Source organism: Pan paniscus, chromosome 1, assembly GCF_029289425.2.
Source record: "Pan paniscus chromosome 1, NHGRI_mPanPan1-v2.0_pri, whole genome shotgun sequence".
In the NCBI taxonomy this organism is placed as follows: domain Eukaryota; kingdom Metazoa; phylum Chordata; class Mammalia; order Primates; family Hominidae; genus Pan; species Pan paniscus.
The window spans coordinates 200837252-200854010 of NC_073249.2; the positions used below are offsets into that span (position 1 = coordinate 200837252).

The 16759-nt window shown below is 55.6% G+C and overlaps 1 protein-coding gene across 2 annotated transcripts; it reads right to left on the minus strand.

Annotated features, from left to right (window-relative positions):
- Positions 1-377: 377 nt before the first annotated feature.
- On the minus strand, positions 378-15089 carry EXTL1 (exostosin like glycosyltransferase 1). Of its 2 annotated transcripts, XM_003809460.5 has the most exons (11): positions 13432-15089; positions 7555-7648; positions 7134-7241; positions 6246-6365; positions 5576-5708; positions 5274-5380; positions 4333-4422; positions 3503-3589; positions 2962-3122; positions 1822-1990; positions 378-1661 (listed from the first exon to the last, which is right to left on the minus strand). In XM_003809460.5, the coding sequence occupies exons 1-11, from the start codon at positions 14208-14210 to the stop codon at positions 1479-1481; spliced, it is 2031 nt and encodes a 676-aa protein (XP_003809508.4). In that variant the 5' UTR covers positions 14211-15089; the 3' UTR covers positions 378-1478. The 2 variants fall into 2 exon arrangements, with proteins under 2 accessions (XP_003809508.4, XP_008959933.4); XM_008961685.4 differs by lacking the exon at positions 7134-7241.
- Between the last annotated feature and the right edge of the window lie 1670 nt (positions 15090-16759).

Here is a 16759-nt window from a genome sequence, read left to right on the forward strand (position 1 = left end):
ACCTCTTTAATTTCCAGTCCACCCTGTACCTCAAGCATCTCACAGCACCACGCCTCCCAAGGGTAACCCACTCTGCCACTCAGCTGTGACTGGCTCTAGGGAGGACCTGAGTCATCCAGGGGCCCGCCGAGGTCAAGCTGGGGGGTGGGGGTGGAAGGCCTTGGAGAGGCCTAAGGGGACAGTATGTTCCTGCCAGTGAGACAGTCACGGGAGTTTCCGAGCTGCGAGGCCATCAAAGCAGGAAAACACCTGACACCCTGGACCTGGGCTGGACCCACCACCCTCACCCTCTGGAGTCGCACGCGCTCCCAGGCGAGCCCTGAGCCCTGAGCCCCTCCCTCGAGCAGCTGCTGTAAGGGTATTTATAGCCTGGAGCGTGAGGGGGCAAGGACACGCGCTTTATTTCGGAAGTGATAATTCCAGCTCCAGGTGGGTGAACCCCGGAGGACTTAGTGTCCCCCCCCAACTCCATTCTCACCTATACCGCTCGGAACAGTCCCTGCTTGCGCCCAGCCCACCTAAAAACAGTCCCTTCTTGCTGAGTTCCAAGTGTGCAGGCGAAAGAGATGGGGCTGTTCTTCAGATTTCTCTTCCCAGCTTTCAGCCCCCGAGCTGCCCACAGCGCTCACCCTCCACATCCCGGCCGCCCTCTGGACATGCGGGTGAAGAGTGCGGCGCGACGCTGACCTCTAGTGGTCGGCCTTGGTAGTGCAGGGCAGACGGCCAAGGCTGAGCCGCGGGCCGTGCGGGGACAGACCACTTGTTCCCATCCCGCTTTCCTCGCCCCACTCCTCGTTTACCCGCACCCCTCTGCTCCTTGGTTGAGGCTCAAGGATTGAGCCTGACAACCCAGGCCTCTTTGGGTAGTTGCCTTCCCGGGACTAGGAACCCTAGGAATGGGTGGCGGGGTGGGGCGGGGACAGTTCTGTCTCTCCGCTCACCCTGTCCCGCCGCCGCCCTCATAGGGCCAGGCACGCAGTTAATGTCTGCCATCCGTCTATTCGTCAAATATTTGCGGCACACCTGCCTAGCCAGAGAGAAAAGGACACGACACGACCCGCCCCCCGGGGCTCGCAAGCCAGTCCTCGGGCCTGACCGTGCGGGAACCGCGGCAAACACTGGGCTGCGAAAGCGCAAAGGAGACCGAACCCATCGGGGGCAGAGGGGGAGGAGGGCCAGGCAAGTCCCTGGAGGAGACAATGCTCTGAAAGACAAGCAGAAGTTAGCTGGGTGGAGAAGCGGAGAGCAGCGCTCTGGTCGCGGGGCTCAGCCTCCGCAGAGGCTCCGCGGCTGAGGGCGGGCAGGAGGAGGTAGGGCCACGCCCCCCTGTTGTGATTGGCCAACCGGGGTCCGACGTGTGGGCCCGCTGGCTGCCATGATAGGTTCTCCGGTGTCCCAAGAGCGGAGCCCGCCGGCAGGCGCCGGGCCCCCTGGGAGCTGGGCTGCGACCTCTGCTGGGGTCTCCACGGGTCGCCCCCCTAGGGCTTCTCCAGGCTGCGGTACTTCTTGCGCTGCACAGACACCGGGTCCTTAAACAGCACCGGGTCCAGACGCAGACGAGAGGACAGCAAGGGCATGTGGCCGAACGCTGCCGCTATCTGGTTGATGCAGTCGGGGGCTGGGGCAGGCGGCTTTGGCCTGGGCCCCGGGACCCCAGGCGCCTAAGAGAGAAAGAAGCAATGCATTAACGGGCTTCTCTGCCCTTCCGAACTCCCCACGCCCGTGCAGCAAGAAAGACTGGAATTAGACAGTGAGAGGGAATCCTCTCCGGCATCCCCGCCCAATCCCTGCCAGTTCCGACCAATCCCCCTCAGCCCTCACCAGTGGAGCAGCCTCCTGGCGCTGCTTGCCATAGGGCACCTTGATAGGGGGCAGCTTGGTGACTGCTGCTACTATGAAATTCATCAGGACGTCCACACAGGTGGGTGCCTCATCTGCCAGGGTCCTCAGAGCCTTGGGCAGGGAGTGGGTGAAGAGAGTGTGGTAATACCTGGGCAAGGGGAAAAGACAGGGAGAGGCTGCAGCCAAATCCATCCCCAGGCCCCATTCTCCTCCCTCCTGACCTCACCTCTCCCTTTGACCCCCATCCCCAAGCCTCCGAGCCCTGGCTGCCTCAGAGAGCTCCCATCCCTGGTGTGAACAGCTCTCCATTGTGCTGTGCCCCGTGGCTTATCTGCAGTTAGTGGTGTGTTCCCTGCCCTCTCCCTCACAGCTCCTTGGGCCCCCCATCCTTGGGCTCTGAGCGCTGAACTCAGAGCCAGAATTAGATGGGTTTGGATCAGCTGGTTTCAAAGCCATCAAACATGGAAGCCCAAAGAACAGTTGTGGATGAACCAGGCTGATACTGCTCCGGGTGAGCTCACTTCACACGGCCCTCAGACAGGCCAGCCTCATCTCGCAGACATTAGGTAATTCTTCACTCTACTGAGAATTCCCTGCAGAGCTCCTGAGTAATCTATAAGAGGTTCCAGGTTATGCATATTCGATTTAAACATGTTTAAGGAACCCCTCTAAAGAGGTCTTACAGAATTCAGTCCCTGCCCTAAGACCGGAGCACTTCAGGCAGCTTCTGGAAGGTCTGGGATGTTCCCCAACTCATAACATCCACATTCATAAAGCATCAGGACTATTTTCTTGTCACCCCACCACCAGCAAACCCACACACTGCCCTTACTCACTGCATGGCTCTACTTCAAATAACAATAGCTACCATTTGTGGAACCTCTGTGCCAGGGACTTCATTTAATGTTCACACCAGCCCTGGGAGGTGAATCCATCCCATTTTACAGATGAGAAAACAAACTCTAGAGAAGTGAGGAGATTTGCCCAGGATCCCACAGCTGGGAAGTGGCAGATCTCGGCCTTGAACCTGGATCCCTGGGGTCTAGGCCACCCTGCTCCGTTCGGGGTGGGGGTGGGGTCTCTGGTCCTCTGATCCCTGTGCAGGGTAGGGGTCTGTACCTATGGTAGAAGGCGGCTGTGGTGAGAACCATGGAGAATTCGTTGGTCCTCTCAGCAGTGTAGCCCCAGCCACCATGGGCCTCGTCCCAGAAATGGCTCGACGTCAGGAAGCCCACCATCCGCTCTGGGAAGCTCTGCCACACCAGAAAGGCAAAGTCCACCTGGGGAGGGACTCAAGTGAGCTGTGAGGAAGGACCTCCTAAATGCCTAGAACATCCAGGGAAATGGAGGCAGGGGCAGCCTGGCTGAGGGGCCGGGGCAGGACTCAGGGGAGAGGGCGCGGGAGCCAAGACTTGGAATTGGCTGGAAGTGTGGCATGAAAGCTTCCAGGGGCCACAAAAACAATTTCTCAAAAGAGTCCGTGGAAAGCTTCAACGAGACTCCTAAAGAGGAGGCTGCCTGGCTTGCTGGGGTGGTTTCAAATGCAAGAGGCTGGACCTCATGACCTGGGGTCCCCTCAACCCTGGGAACCTGAGGGGCTGCCAGGGCCCTCTGGCTCTGTGTCTACCCACACTGGGCTTCTCTTGGGCCCAGCCCTCACCTCACTTGTGGAAAGACTGCTGCGGGCATCGAGGCTGAGGATGGCATCTGTTCTGATGGTGCTATATGGGTAGAAGCGATCACTAACCTGCAGGGAGTGGGGGAGGGGAACTCAGCCATTGGAACATTCCCCCCACCCCCATCCAATAAGTAGGAGCCATTCAGGCACAGTGTAGACGCCTGAGCCATGAATAAAGCCTCCCTTCAGGCACAGTGTAGACGCCTGGGCCTCGAATATGGCAAGCCTGTGCAGAGCTCGTTTTGGGACCTGGGCAACTCAATTGACCTCTTTGGATTTCAGTTTCCCCTTTGGTCAAATGGGGCAGTTGGTCTCTAGGGGCCCTTCCACTTTTGACATCTTGGAATTCCTCCATTGTCATATTGTCACATCAACTCTGGGAGGAGTTGTCAAACTTCCCTCATTTGAAAGAAACAGATCTAGAGAGACGAAGGGACTTGCCCACAACCATGCGGCAGGCAGGTGGTTCACACCAACCACGGTTCCCAGAAGCCTCCCCTTCCTGGCCCCGTGTGCTGCCCTTGGTCCGTATTTTCTCAAGATCCTGGGTTTCTCCTCTGTTCCTCATCTGAGATGTCAGCGCACTCCTCTGTCTTTCCCCATCATGTAAGCCCCAGTGCTCTGGAAGCACAGTTCACAGGGACCAGGGAGGGAAGAGAATCATTACTATTAGCCCTGTGGCTGAAACCTACTGTGTCATTCTTCAGGCCCAACTGTGGCTCAGGCCCAAGTATTCATAAAACACCCCATGGGTGCCCTCCCCCAGCTCCCAGCATGGGCCCACCCCTTTCATGGCTCTCCTCATCCCTTACCTTCCTGTGCCCATCAATGACTGTCAAGGGCACAGCTGTCTCCGGCCACCTGGATGGGAGTGGCCTCTCATTGCTCCAGAGAACCAAGATCTAGAGGATAGGGGGTTGTTCCTGAAGTCTGGGATCTGGGGCAGAAGGCGGGTTGCGAGGGGCAGGAGTGATCTTTCTCAAGGTGGAAGAAGTTTGAGAAGTCAGCTTTATAAACTGCACATGGGAGAAGGGTTTAGTTGGATCCATGGTCCTTTCACCGCTGCTCTGTCCTTGCCTCTGGGCTTGTAGAAGGCAGGGATTCTGGTGACATGAGGGTAGTGACCTGTGGCTTCAGAACTCAAGAGAGTTGTCTGTGGTAGTCCCTAGCCTGGGCCCTGACTCCATGTTCCATCCCCATCTTTTCTCAAAGCCTTCATTCTCTTCCTCAGGCTCTTTTATGACTCCCAGCCCAGCTCAATGGCCTGTTTGGAGCCTTCCTGTGTGCACCCTGGCTGAGCTAACTGCCTCACTTCCTCTACAAGGACTCTTATTAATCTATCTGGCTTCTCTAGTAATCTATCTGGCTTCTCTAGAAGTAAGATTTGACAGTCTGTGTGCCGGAAAATGCTAACCCAGTCTGAATCTCTGGGCAGAATCCTTCCTTACTTTTTATCTGCTCAGCCTTAAGCCCAGGGCCTAGTGCTCAGAAAATGACTGCTGAGTAAAGGAATGAATGTTTCCTTCTCCAGCCTCCCGAAGAGACATCTGCTTTTCACGTGGCTTCATCAATTTCCATGGGGAAAAGGCAACAGAATCTTGGGACTTACAGGAGGCAGCAAGAACACTTGGAAATCTTCCCCGTGCCTTCCCTCAAATAGTGGTCATCTTTGGGGTCTGGAAGTCATCAGGGCCCTGCCCTGTCCCTTACCCCCACCCTGGATCCCAGGACTCCAGCTGGGAAGGGGGCAGACCTGGGCACAGTGCTGGGAGCCTGCCACCGCCTGGATGAGCTTCAGAGGGGGCTGGCCTGGGGGCCCCACCCAGATCAGGGCGCTGAATCTGCCCTCAGGGCGGGAGCCTGGGGGAATGAGACACAGGCTATTAGAGTGGGAGGGAACAGAACCCCATGAAGAATGACCTGAGTAGGGAATCCCCGGGGGCCAGGAAAAATGTCAGGGCTTGGAAAGGGTCTTGGTGGGGCTCTCCAGATGAGGCTGGGGCAGCCCTGGGTAGAGCTGAGGGGACTTCAGGTTGTCCCATCCCCAGGGCATACCCTGTTGCAGGTAGTAGAAAGGGAAGTCCTGGGGGCTTGTGGAAAAAGTAGACAGGGCCAGGAGTGCCCCTGGGGGGCTGTTCCACAGCAGTGAGGGGTGAGCTGATGTTCCAAAAATCCGGTCCTGAATAACCTAAAATGAGAGAGGAGCTGAGCAGAGCAAGTGGCCTGTGTGACCATGGCCACACCTCCCCTTCCAGGCTCTGGGGAGGGTGGCAGCTGCATCACCAGACCCCTGGGGTCAGAAGCTGAGTCTAGAGTAGGGGGCACTCCATGATGTTGCTCCAGAGGTGGGAGATGGTGGCAGGGTCACTGCTTCCCCTTCCTTCCTCACTCATGACAGATGTCACTAATGGGTCATGACATTCTTTCAGGACTCAGAATCCCTCCCAACATAGCATCCCAGGCAGCCGTCGGCGGTCAACTGGCATTGGTGCATGCTTTGACATCTATTTGCCACAGCGGTCTTCTCTAAAGATGGGGAAACTGCGGCCAAGATTGGAGAAGAAACTTGCCCCAAATCTCACAGCCAAGTCTCAGATTCATCCCAGGACCATCTTCAAGGAAGGGGGGGGGGGTTCCCCAAACACTGTGGCAGAGAAGTATGGAGAGGTGACAGGGATGAAGCAGGAGTCAAGAGCCAGGACCCCCATCAGGTGAGACCCCTCACCTCCAGAGTGGTATGGATGACCTTCTCCACTGAGGAGAAGTAGGCATCCCATAGAAACTGGGTCTGCTGACGCAGGGCGAGGACCCGTGCAGGGGACATCTCCTGGAGGGCAGCCAGGACCTGGAGCAGAGAGGGAGAAAAGTGCCAGGTAATAGAGCAATTTTGAGCCCAGGAGGTCGACGCTGCAGTGAGCCATATTCGTGCCACTGCACTCCAGCCTGAGCAACAGAGCAAGATCCTATCTCAAAAAAAAAAAAAAAAAAAAAGAAGCATTCAGGGGTCACACAGAGTTGGGTCTGAATGCCACTTGGTAACCATGTGACTGTGGTTGAGCTATTTAACCTGAGTATTTGCTCATTAATTGCTTATACATTGTAGAGGCTCAATTTAAAAAATGGTAATTACTATTAACCCCCTCTGCCATTCTCAGGGGATTCAAGGCAGGTCACACATATATTTTTCAGAGCTGGACAAAATTAGTTTCATCAGATGGAAAAGTCGCCATGCGTTTTGCTTTCCCACTCCAGTCCCCATGGAGGCGCTCTGAGTTTGAATTTTTTTGTAGCCTTCCCCTAAATTGGTATTTAAGCAGTCACAGGCCATTGGAGCTGGGCCCATGGGGATTGTCTGGTCTAGCTCATCCTATTGTAGAGATGGTAAAACTGAGGCTGGAAGAGGATCAGGACTTGCTCTCAGAACCCTTAGGAATCTCTAGCTCCATCAGATCCTCTGGGAGCCCCAGAGGGGAGACTTGGTGCTAGGAGAAATTCACCAGTATCCATAGAAGGCAGATAGGAATGAGGACTGAGGCCAGCCTCGATCCAGGATTCTAGGTCCCTCCCCTGTCCTGGGTCCAGTTCCCACCCTGTGGGCAGGGCTCTGAGCTACCTGAAGCGGGAGCCTCTCATCAGCTACGATGGCTGCCTTGGTCCAGTCGATGACCTCGGAGAAGGGCAGCTCCCAGCGGGGGCTGAGAAGCACTGGGATGCAGCCGGCCTGGGGGGCGGGGAGGTCACTGGGGAGCCCAGCCCCACCCTGCACATACTCACCCCCCGCCCAGTTCCAAGTCAGTAGCTGCTGCTGTTGGGGGCAAGGGGCAAGGAGGACAGGAACATGGGATTTTTCAGGGAGGGGAGGTTATGGTTGTTCTGCAGAGGGTGCAGTGAATGGGGACACAGGCATGCCTGAGTCCAGGAGTAAAGGAGCAGGCAGCTTACTGCCCCTTCTCATTGGCCTGGACCCAGAGTACCCTGCCAGCTCATGAGTGCTGGGGGACAGAGGATGGGTGATGCTCAAATTGGGGTTATACCTGCAGGGCTTGGAGGAAGCGCGAGGCAGCCTCGGGACGGTGGCCAGAGATGAGGCAGAAGGTGGCATTGGGCAGCGTCTCCTGGCGCTGGGTCCTAAAGAGGCACATGGGGAGGTCCCACCACACATGAGCCTGGACAGTGACCTTCGCCCCCTGGGCTCCCTCAATGGGAGAACCCCACACCCCTGCACCCCACACCCACGCTCCCAAATGTGTAAACCCACTCATGCATATGCACAGCCGCACACTGACGCACTAACACAAACACAAGCCTCACACCAGCCACGCATCTGTGGTTGGACTAGGAGGCAGGAGCCCTGCATTCTAGCTCTGCCTCTGCCCTCAGTGGCCTTAGACACCTCCCTTGCCTTTCTCTGGCCTCAGTTTCCTCATCTGTAAAATGGGAGGCAGCGGACGCTGATGTTTCCGAGGCCCTGCCTGACTTAGACATGCACGTCTGCCCTCCCCCACTCGGCCACAGGCAGACTTTCAGCACCCCTTGCCTGCGTGGCCTCTGAGCCCAGCCCTCCCCCATGCTGAAAGCCAGGCCCGTGAAAGGCTCCTCTGTCATGAGGTGGGCTGGGCCCCCAGCCTGGAACCACACAGGAAACTGCTGCCCAGAGGTCCCCTGGCCCAGAGGACAGGCTCCCTCTGTTCCTCCCACCTACCCCCTCCACCACCCTAGCCCAGGGCCACACTCAGGCTGTGTGTGCCTGTGGGGGAGGGCAGGAGTCCCAGCCTCCTCAGAGCCAGCCTGGCAATTGTCCATCCAGGGGACCATTGCCTGCAACCCAGCCAGGGGAGGGATAAAGGGAGGGACCAGGACACAGGCCTGCTCAGTGTGGGACTCATGACTAGGGCCCAGAGGGTACTAGGACCCTCCTCAGTTACAGCCTGTTTGGCTCTGAGCCTGAACCTCCAAGAAGCAGACCTGGGAGTACTTAGGCAGCCTCGGGGCCATGCCCCATTGAACAGATGGGGAAACTGAGGCCCAGAGAGACCCAAGGACTGGCTCAGGGTCACAGATAGGGTTGGGTGGAGCTGGGACTAGAGCAGAGATTTGCCAGCTCCTGACCCCGAGTTATCTGAACCACCCCAGAGCTGCTGCTTTAGGGGTCTTCCAGGGGACCCCAGCCTTCTTTGTCCTCCCTCCATGCTTAAGTGTCCACCAGGCCCTCCCTGGAAGAAGCCACAAGTAAGCATCAGGACACCCTTCACCTCATGAAAAGCCACAGCAGAAGCCAACCACGTACAGCCCCCTTCACCCCTAAGTCAACCTCTAACGAATTGAAAACCTCTAGGTTAAGGCTGAATCAACTGCACCACTGAGCCTTAACCTCCCTTGATCCTCTGTGCCTTTAAGATCCCTTCTCCCTCACGTTGGAGGGCCCCTCCTGCCTTGTCAGCCTGAGGAAGCCCTCCTACTCATCTTTTTCTTCTGAGACAAGCTCTTGCTCTGTCACCCAGCCTGGAGTGCAGTGGTGCCATCACAGCTCACTGCAGCCTCGACTTCCCAGGATCAAGCAATTCTCCTGCCTCAGCCTCTGGAGTAGCTGGGACTACAGGCACGTGCTGGCTTTTTTTTTTTTTTTTTTTTTTTTTTTTTAGAGATGGGGTCTCTCTGTGTTGCCCAGGCTGTCTCAAACTCCTGGCCTCAAGTGATCCTCCTGCCTCAGTCTCCCAAAGTGTTGAGATTACAGACATGAGCCACCACACCTGGCCTTCTTCTACACTGTCTTACTGTCTAAGCTGAAACATCACCTCCTCTGGGAAACCCTCCTTGATCTCTCCAGAGATGGCTTTCTCTACTCCCACCTCCCAGTGGACTGCAGTAGTAATGATCCAAGCTAACCTATATTGAGTATGTACTTTGATCCAGGCACAGTTCTAAGTGCTTTACATGTATTAACTCAGTTCATTCTCACAGCACCTCTATGAGATAGGAGGGGAGGTATGCACTGTTATTATCTCATTTTACAGATGAGAAAACTGAAGCCCAAAGAGGTCACACAGCTCTTGAGTAGAGGAGCCAGGGAGGCAGCCGGTGCAGCCTCTCTCTGCTTAACAATGTATGTCAAACAATTGACTTGCCTGTCTCTCCTACAAGGCTGAGCTCCTTGAGGATGGGGCTGTACCTCCCTCATCTCAGTATCCCTAGGGCCTAGCAGAGTGCCTGGTGGAGAATGGGAGCTCAGTGGGTGCTGCCGAATGCTCAGTGAGACACTAGGGAATAGATCTGGGACCAAGAGACCAGGTATCTGGGAGGTCAATTTCAGCAGAAATTCTAGTGATGGAGCTGGTTGAGCGTGCAGCCAGTGGGTGGTCTTTGGAGATGGTGAGTTCCCCATCAGTAAAGGTAAATAAGTAGAGACTGGATGAGCACCTTTGGCGGGGAACAGGGAATGTGTTACAGGGGAAACTTGTGCATCTATGTGGTGACCACTGAAGAAGTCTTAGGCTTCTGTGACCACGTAAGGTACCTGCCATAGACTCAGGGTCTCAGTGCCCAAGGGTGGTCAGCGTGGCTGTGCCCATGGCCTCAGTGCTCTGCTGGGGCCTGGCCATAGGTAGGGCTGCATTGTGACTTCCATGTGCCCTACTAGGCACTTTGGCCTTCACAGTCTCTCCTGCCATAAAAAAAGAATATAGTTGATAACTGTGTTGGTATAAAAACAAGCAATATTATATATTAAAACATTTTCTGCTGGGAGCCGTGGCTCGTGCCTGTAATCTCAGCACTTTGGGAGGCCGAGGCAGGCAGATCATTTGAAGTCAGGAGTTTGAGACCAGCCTGACCAACATGGTGAAACCCCATCTCTACTAAAAATACAAAAATTAGCTGGGTGTAGTGGCGCGTGCCTGTAATCCCAGCTACTTGGGAGGCTGAGGCAGGGGAATCCCTTGAACCCAGGAAGTGGAGGTCGCAGTGAGCCAAGACTGTGCCACTGCACTCCAGCCTGGGTGACAGAGAAAGACTTTGTCTCAAAAAAAAAAAAATTTGTTTTTCTTCTACCTGGAAGTTCATTTTTAATTCTGCCTTTTTTTTTTTTTTTTTTTTGAAACAGAGTCTCTCTCACTCTGCTGCCCAGGCTGGAGTGCAGTGGCATGATCCCAGCTCACTGTAGCCTTGACCCCTTTGGGCTCAAGCGATCCTCTCACTTCAGCCTCCCAAGTAGCTGGGACTACAGACTTGCACCACCACACCCAGCTAATGTTCGTAATTTTTGTAGAGACAGGGTCTCACCATGTTGCCTAAGCTCAGGCGATCCACCCGCCTCAGCCTCCCAAAGTGCTGGGATCACAGGTGTGAGCCACTGTGCCCAGCCCTGATTTTCAAAAAATGAAAATATTTTCATGAGCCTATAAAAGTATCATGGGCCCTAGGTACTGACTGTGCCCCTTGTTCCCAGTGGATACAGCCTGGGGGACTTTGAAGCATGCATCAAATTTATGTTAAAAAATGGGGGAGAATATACATATTGCTTGTACACACGCAGAGTTTCTCAGAAAAGACACATAAGAAACTGGAAGCAGTGTTTGGCTCCAGGCAGGAAAACTGGGTGGCCGAGAGACAGGGATAGAAGGGAGGCTTTTCACTCTATGCCCTTTTGTGCCTTTGGAATTCTGTACCTTGTGAATGAATTACCTATTCATAAAAATGAATAAATAACAATTTGAATGGGTGGAGATTTATTCCAAAGCAACAGGAGACCGTTCAACCAAGGTGGAAAAACATGGGCTTTGGAGCCAGAAGTACAGAGTTGAATCCCAACTCCACTGCTTCCAAGCGCCTGATTAGAAAAGTGAGGGGCTCATGGAGAAGAGGGAACCTTGTCACCCTGGGCTATTCCACCTCTCTGGGCCTCAGTTTTCCATACCCTGAAATGGAGATAATAATACCTCCCTTGAAGGGTGCATGACAGGATCAGCAGTGACTTAAGTAAAGTGCCTGGCACAGCACCTGGCCCAAGCCAGGCACTCCTCAAATGTAGCCTCCTCCCCTCCCCACTCTCGCCCGGCTGAGTGAATGTGGGGAGGTGGCAGGGACTGTGAATGGCCTCTTTCTCTGGCCAGGACTTGTTTATTCAGGCTATCTCTCTCACTCTGTCCCTAGGCTGTCTGGCCCAGGCAGCTGCCCGGCACTTCGGAGAAATTGAGGCTCAAACCACTCCAGAGATGACAAGTCCTGTCACCTTCAGGGAGGCGGAGGCCAAAGACAAAACTTGAAGGTCAGAGTCCAAGGCTGCCAAGCTTCGCCCCTGGGAAATAAAACTTATCAAAAATGCTACTCAGAGGGTGACCCACGCTAATTAGAAAACCGTGGCCGGCTCTGCCCAATTTCAGATCCATTAGTAAACATTTAATGAGCACCTACCTGCTGTGTGCAGCTCCCTAACTTCCAGTTTCTCAAAGAAGTTCAGACTGAAATCACTTTCAGGTTCATCAATAATGAACTGTGCTTAGCGGTAACTAAAGTCAGCTGAAAAAAGAACTTCCTGCAAGCAAGAGTACCTGAGTGCCTCATCAGAAAAGTGAGGGAGGGCATGGCAAAGGGAGAGCCTTTTCGCTCAAAGTGAGCTTCTGCCTGAGTGCTGAGCTGCAGGGGCTTGGGGGAGATCCCTGACTTTTCAGGCTCCCACCTTGGAGACCACTAGGGATAGGTCCCAGCAAAAGGACCCTGGGGCTGACCGGGACAAGTCCATTCTTACTCCTGGCTGTGAGGGCTCCCTGGAGGCCTCCATGTACCTTCAGGAAGTGGAAGGATCCCATTCCCACCAGAGCCCTTTGGCCGAGAGAAGTCCCGGGAGCCCCAAGCAGAGGCAAGAATTCCTGGGAGGGAGTGGAGCTCAGAATAGCTGATGTTGTTGGAGCAGAGAATAGGGAGAGAGACCTGAGGGAGGAGCAAAAGGAGGATACCAGAGTGACAGTTCCTGACTCCGGTAGGCCCTGGGAGAGGGTGGGATACAGAAGGAACCCTCTGCCACCGGGGCCCTGGACAACCTCAGAGGGACTCCCATTCTTGCCTGCCCAGCTAGCCTTTAGAGGCTGCTGGCCTGCTGGGGACACAGAGGGTTAGAGTGCTTAGGGGATAACTATCACCTGAGGCGCATCACCCCAACTAGCCCAGGTGGAAAGAGTTTCTGTACAAGCTCACCACATCCCACAGGCCCCCAGTCCCTTATATATGTCAAGGGCCTCTCACTGGCAGGAAATTCTTCTTTAGATCTGACCTACGTCATATTTGCTATAACCAAAGGCTGTTTCTTTGAGAGGTTAATCCCCAAAATTAGACACAGGAGCAGCTTCCAGCTGTGACTGTGAGGCCCTTCTGAGGCATTTGATGAGGTTGATCATAAACTTTTGCTTAAAACTCAGAATTCTCATACTGAAGGCTTTGGAGATAGGCAATTCTGGATCAAAATACTGGCTCTTTCCGGCTGGGTGGCCTGAGAAAAATTACTTAACCTGTCTGAGCTTTCGTGCCTGGTACACAAACACTTAAATGCTAACAACTAGCATATTTTATTATAATCATTATTTATATAAGTGCTTAGCACAGAGTAAGCACTATACAACTGTATGTGGGAAAAAAAATATTAGGGTAGGAGGTTTGGAATGAGTCGTGTTTTATGTTTTGAAAGATCCCCAGGGGAGAATTCCAAAACCTACCTTAGACACCCCTTGCTTCAAGTCCCCATCTTAATGGAAGTGCTCTCTGCCATCTAACCTGGCTCCCTCCTGCTGCTGCAGCTGAGGCCTAAGTCTACCAGGACTACCTGGTTCTCCCATCTCAGTCCTGCCTTCTACCCTCGTTTCTGGGCTTGCGTCTATTCCAGCCCCCTCCCATCCAGCCCCCAAGGCAAAAGGTTCACTTACTGCCCAGGTCCAGGGTCTTGCTCACAGCGCCCATCCCAGGGGCAGGCAGAGGAGCCGGTGTCTGCTGTGCGCCACCCACCCCTCTCCTCTTCCAGGGCTAGCAGGGCTACCCCGGGCTGGGGGCTGTGTTGCCGCAGCTGGCCAGGAGCCCCACCTCGCAGCGGGTGGGCTTCAGGGAGAAAAGGGAGGGCCACATCAAAGCCGGGCCGGAAGGAGTCCACCGTGGGGCTGGCCTCAGCCACCATAGCCTGTCCCAGCTGGAAGGTCCTGGGGCAGGGAGCTGGGCGGAGACGGAGGACCAGATGGTTCCTGCCCCTGTTCCATTGCAGAGGCATTGAGCTGCACTCTCCAGTCTGGGCGTCCAGGCTGAGGAGGAGGAGGAGGCAGGCCCCAGCAGGGCTGAATGTGTAGAAGCGAGAGCCCTCAATGGAAGCCAGGATCCTGCGATGAGTCTCAGAGATGGGTCCAACCGCTGGGTACACGAATACCTTAAGGCCATCGCCCCTGCACTTTGAGGTATCAAAGCAGGCTTCCCAGTTGCAGCTGCCACCATGAGGGGCTTGAGGAGGTGAAACGGCATCTTCTGGGAGCTCTCCAGGCTGGGAGAAGCTCTGCAGGAGCTCTGCGTCCAGCCAGCGGGGCCAGCCTTGGGAAGCCCCGGGCTGAGGTCTGGGAGGCAATGCCAGGCGGAGAAGGGAGAAGCCTCCCAGCAGGACAAGCAGGAGCCAGGAGGCTGACAGTGCCAGCCACAGGGACTTTCTTCTCCTCCACGACTGCATGTGGCCACCCACAGTCAGGGCTAGGGAAGCTGGGAGGCCTCTGCCAGCAAGCAGGAAGAGCAGGGCCTGGGGCGGGAGACCAGAGCTGGGACCGACCTGCTAGTCCTGCGCCGTCATTGTACAGATGGGAAGACTGAGGCCCATCGAGACCAGGCCACCTGTCTAAGGTCAGATAGTGAGTCACCAGCCAGGCAGGAGGAGGCCAGGTGGGACACAGCTTGCTGGCCTGGCCCCCCTGCTCTCAGGACTCTGCCTTCTCGGCCTTTGGACAACCAAGCCAGCCTTTTCCCTCCCAGCAGGGACCCCTGCCCCTGGGCACTGCTCTGGCTGACGCAACCCCTGTCCAGAATGCAGGGCCGTGTCCCCCTGCCCTCCTGGCTGCACCCCTTGACCTTGCCCTCAACTGAGAGGAGGGCTGTCTGCCAGGCCATGGGGACCAGTCAGAGCTCACACAGGAGGCGGCTTGGCCAGGGACAGGCTGGAGGGAGCTGGGCTGGTCTTCCCACTCCTCCCCTTGCCTGAGCAGCCCTGGCTGCCCCTGTGCCCGCTGGCAGACACTCCTGGGCTGTGGCCCCTGTGGCTGGAGCTAAAATTAGACCCTGCATCCCATGTGGATCATCGGAGTCAGCTGAGTTCACAGCCTGGGTGCAGCCGGTGTCCCCCCGCCTTGGAGGGCCAGGCAGGCTCGGGGTCCTGGTCCTTATCCACTCTGCCGCTGCACCAGCTCAGGAAGTGCAGCCCCTCTTCCCCGCAGCCCAGCAGCTGCCTTGCACCATCTGGCTTGGAGCTATCACAGTGCAGAGGCCAGGGCCGCTGTGCCAAGCCCCCCAAACCCTATGGTATCTCCTCCCATCCCTCTCCAGTCGGCAACTGGCCCATCCTGATCTCTTTCCTTAGCAGCAGCCTGGCTCCTCCCCTCCCAGCCCTGATTCGCTCCTGGCTGGGAGGCAGGGTCTCCATTTAACCCCTTCCAAACCAGTTTCCTCAATTGCTAATCCAACCAGCAAGTACTGCAACTCACAGCTGGCCATGAGTTATCACAGCCTCTGTCTCTCAGTCCTCCAGCCACCCTCCAAGGCAGAGATTTACCTGTCATTTCTTACAGATGAGGAAAGCTCAGAGAGGGGATGAACTCTTACTAAGGTGACCCAGCTAAGAAGTGGCAGGGTGGGGATTTCAATCCTGAGCTCCTGGTCGTTGGTCACCCCAGCTGTGGGCCCTGTGGCTGGAGAAAAACTAGACCCTGCACCTGCTGTGGGCCATCAGAGTCAGTGGAGGTCAGAGCCTGAGTGTGAGGAATCTCTGAATCGGCACATGAGAAGGTCAACAGGTGAGACAAGTGAGGAGTTAAGGGGCGGGGGTGGAGGAATTGGGTAAGGTGCCCCCAACTGTCCCCAGGATTGGTCTCTCCTCCTTCAGCAGCCCCACCCCCAATCTCCTCCAATTCCCAGCCTTTTGCTCCAGTCCTTATGGAAAGTTCTTCCTGCACTTGACTCTTCCATAGTCCAGGCCCCATGGAGGGATTTCCCCGGTCAGTGCCCTGTGAGGGGAGTCAGGAGTGGGTGATGTCAGCCACTGAGGAATCTCTGGGGTGACGGGGGAGACACACTCTGGCCATGAGGAGTTCTGGGCTGATGAGGGAAGGCACAGGGAGTGGACAGACTTGAGTGGGTTCTGCCTCTTCCCCTGACTGCCTCGGGGGTGTTGGGCCTCTATCCCCTTATCTCTGGGATGGGCATAATGTCAGCCAGGAATGGGTTGCCAGGTTGACGCAGGCCTGTCCCCTGAGGTCCCTCAACAAGTGGTGGCCTCCTTTCCCCTGCGTGCCTCCCCTTGATCTTGGAGGGCTGCTGATCAGACCAGGGAGCCACCATGGGATGTTTTGCCCTCGGTGAGCAGCCAGTGTGAGAGTCCTAAAAATGGCCCACAAAGGGGACACTGGCCTCTTGGCACTAATGGCTCAGCCACTCGGTGATGAACTGCAGTTCCTGCATACCTCAGTCCTCCCACACTGAGAGGCACCCACAAAGGCCACTGGCTGCTTCGCACGCCCCCCCTTTCACTGTGCCCAGCCAACTCCTCATCCTGCAGGAGTCAGCTAAAAGCTCCCTCCCCACAAGAAGCTTCTCCAGTGCTCCGCAGGCTGGGTTAGAGCCCCCCTCTAGGTCCTCATGTCATTCCTTCATCCCTCTATCCCCATACACAGTCATCCATTCATCTAACAAACACTTATGAGTGTTGAATATGGGCCAGGTTCTGAGCTAGGCCAGGGAACACAACCCTGAGTAAAGAGTAATCATAGCTGACACTCGTATTGCACTTACAGCGTGCCAAGCATCTCTCTTTTGTATCAGCTTGTTTCATCCTTGCCGCAACCCTAGGAGGGAGAAACTGTGATGATCCACATTTTACAGTTGAGAAAACTGAGGCCGAGGGAGCTTAAGTAATTTGCCTGAATTCTCATGGCTTAGCCAGGACTTGGACCCAGGTAGTGTGCTCCTATATCCGCTGCACCATTCCAGCTCCCAACAGGGAGGGAGACAGACGTG

Coding starts and splice junctions, on each gene's coding strand:
- EXTL1 (XM_003809460.5), bottom strand. CDS start 14,210: ATGCAGTCGTGGAGGAGAAGAAAGTCCCTGTGGCTGGCACTGTCAGCC. Junction 6,366..7,133: donor ATGAGAGGCTCCCGCTTCAG/GTAGCTCAGAGC, acceptor TCTCTGCTCCAG/GTCCTGGCTGCCCTCCAGGA. Junction 3,123..3,502: donor GCAGTCTTTCCACAAGTGAG/GTGAGGGCTGGG, acceptor GTCCCTCCCCAG/GTGGACTTTGCCTTTCTGGT.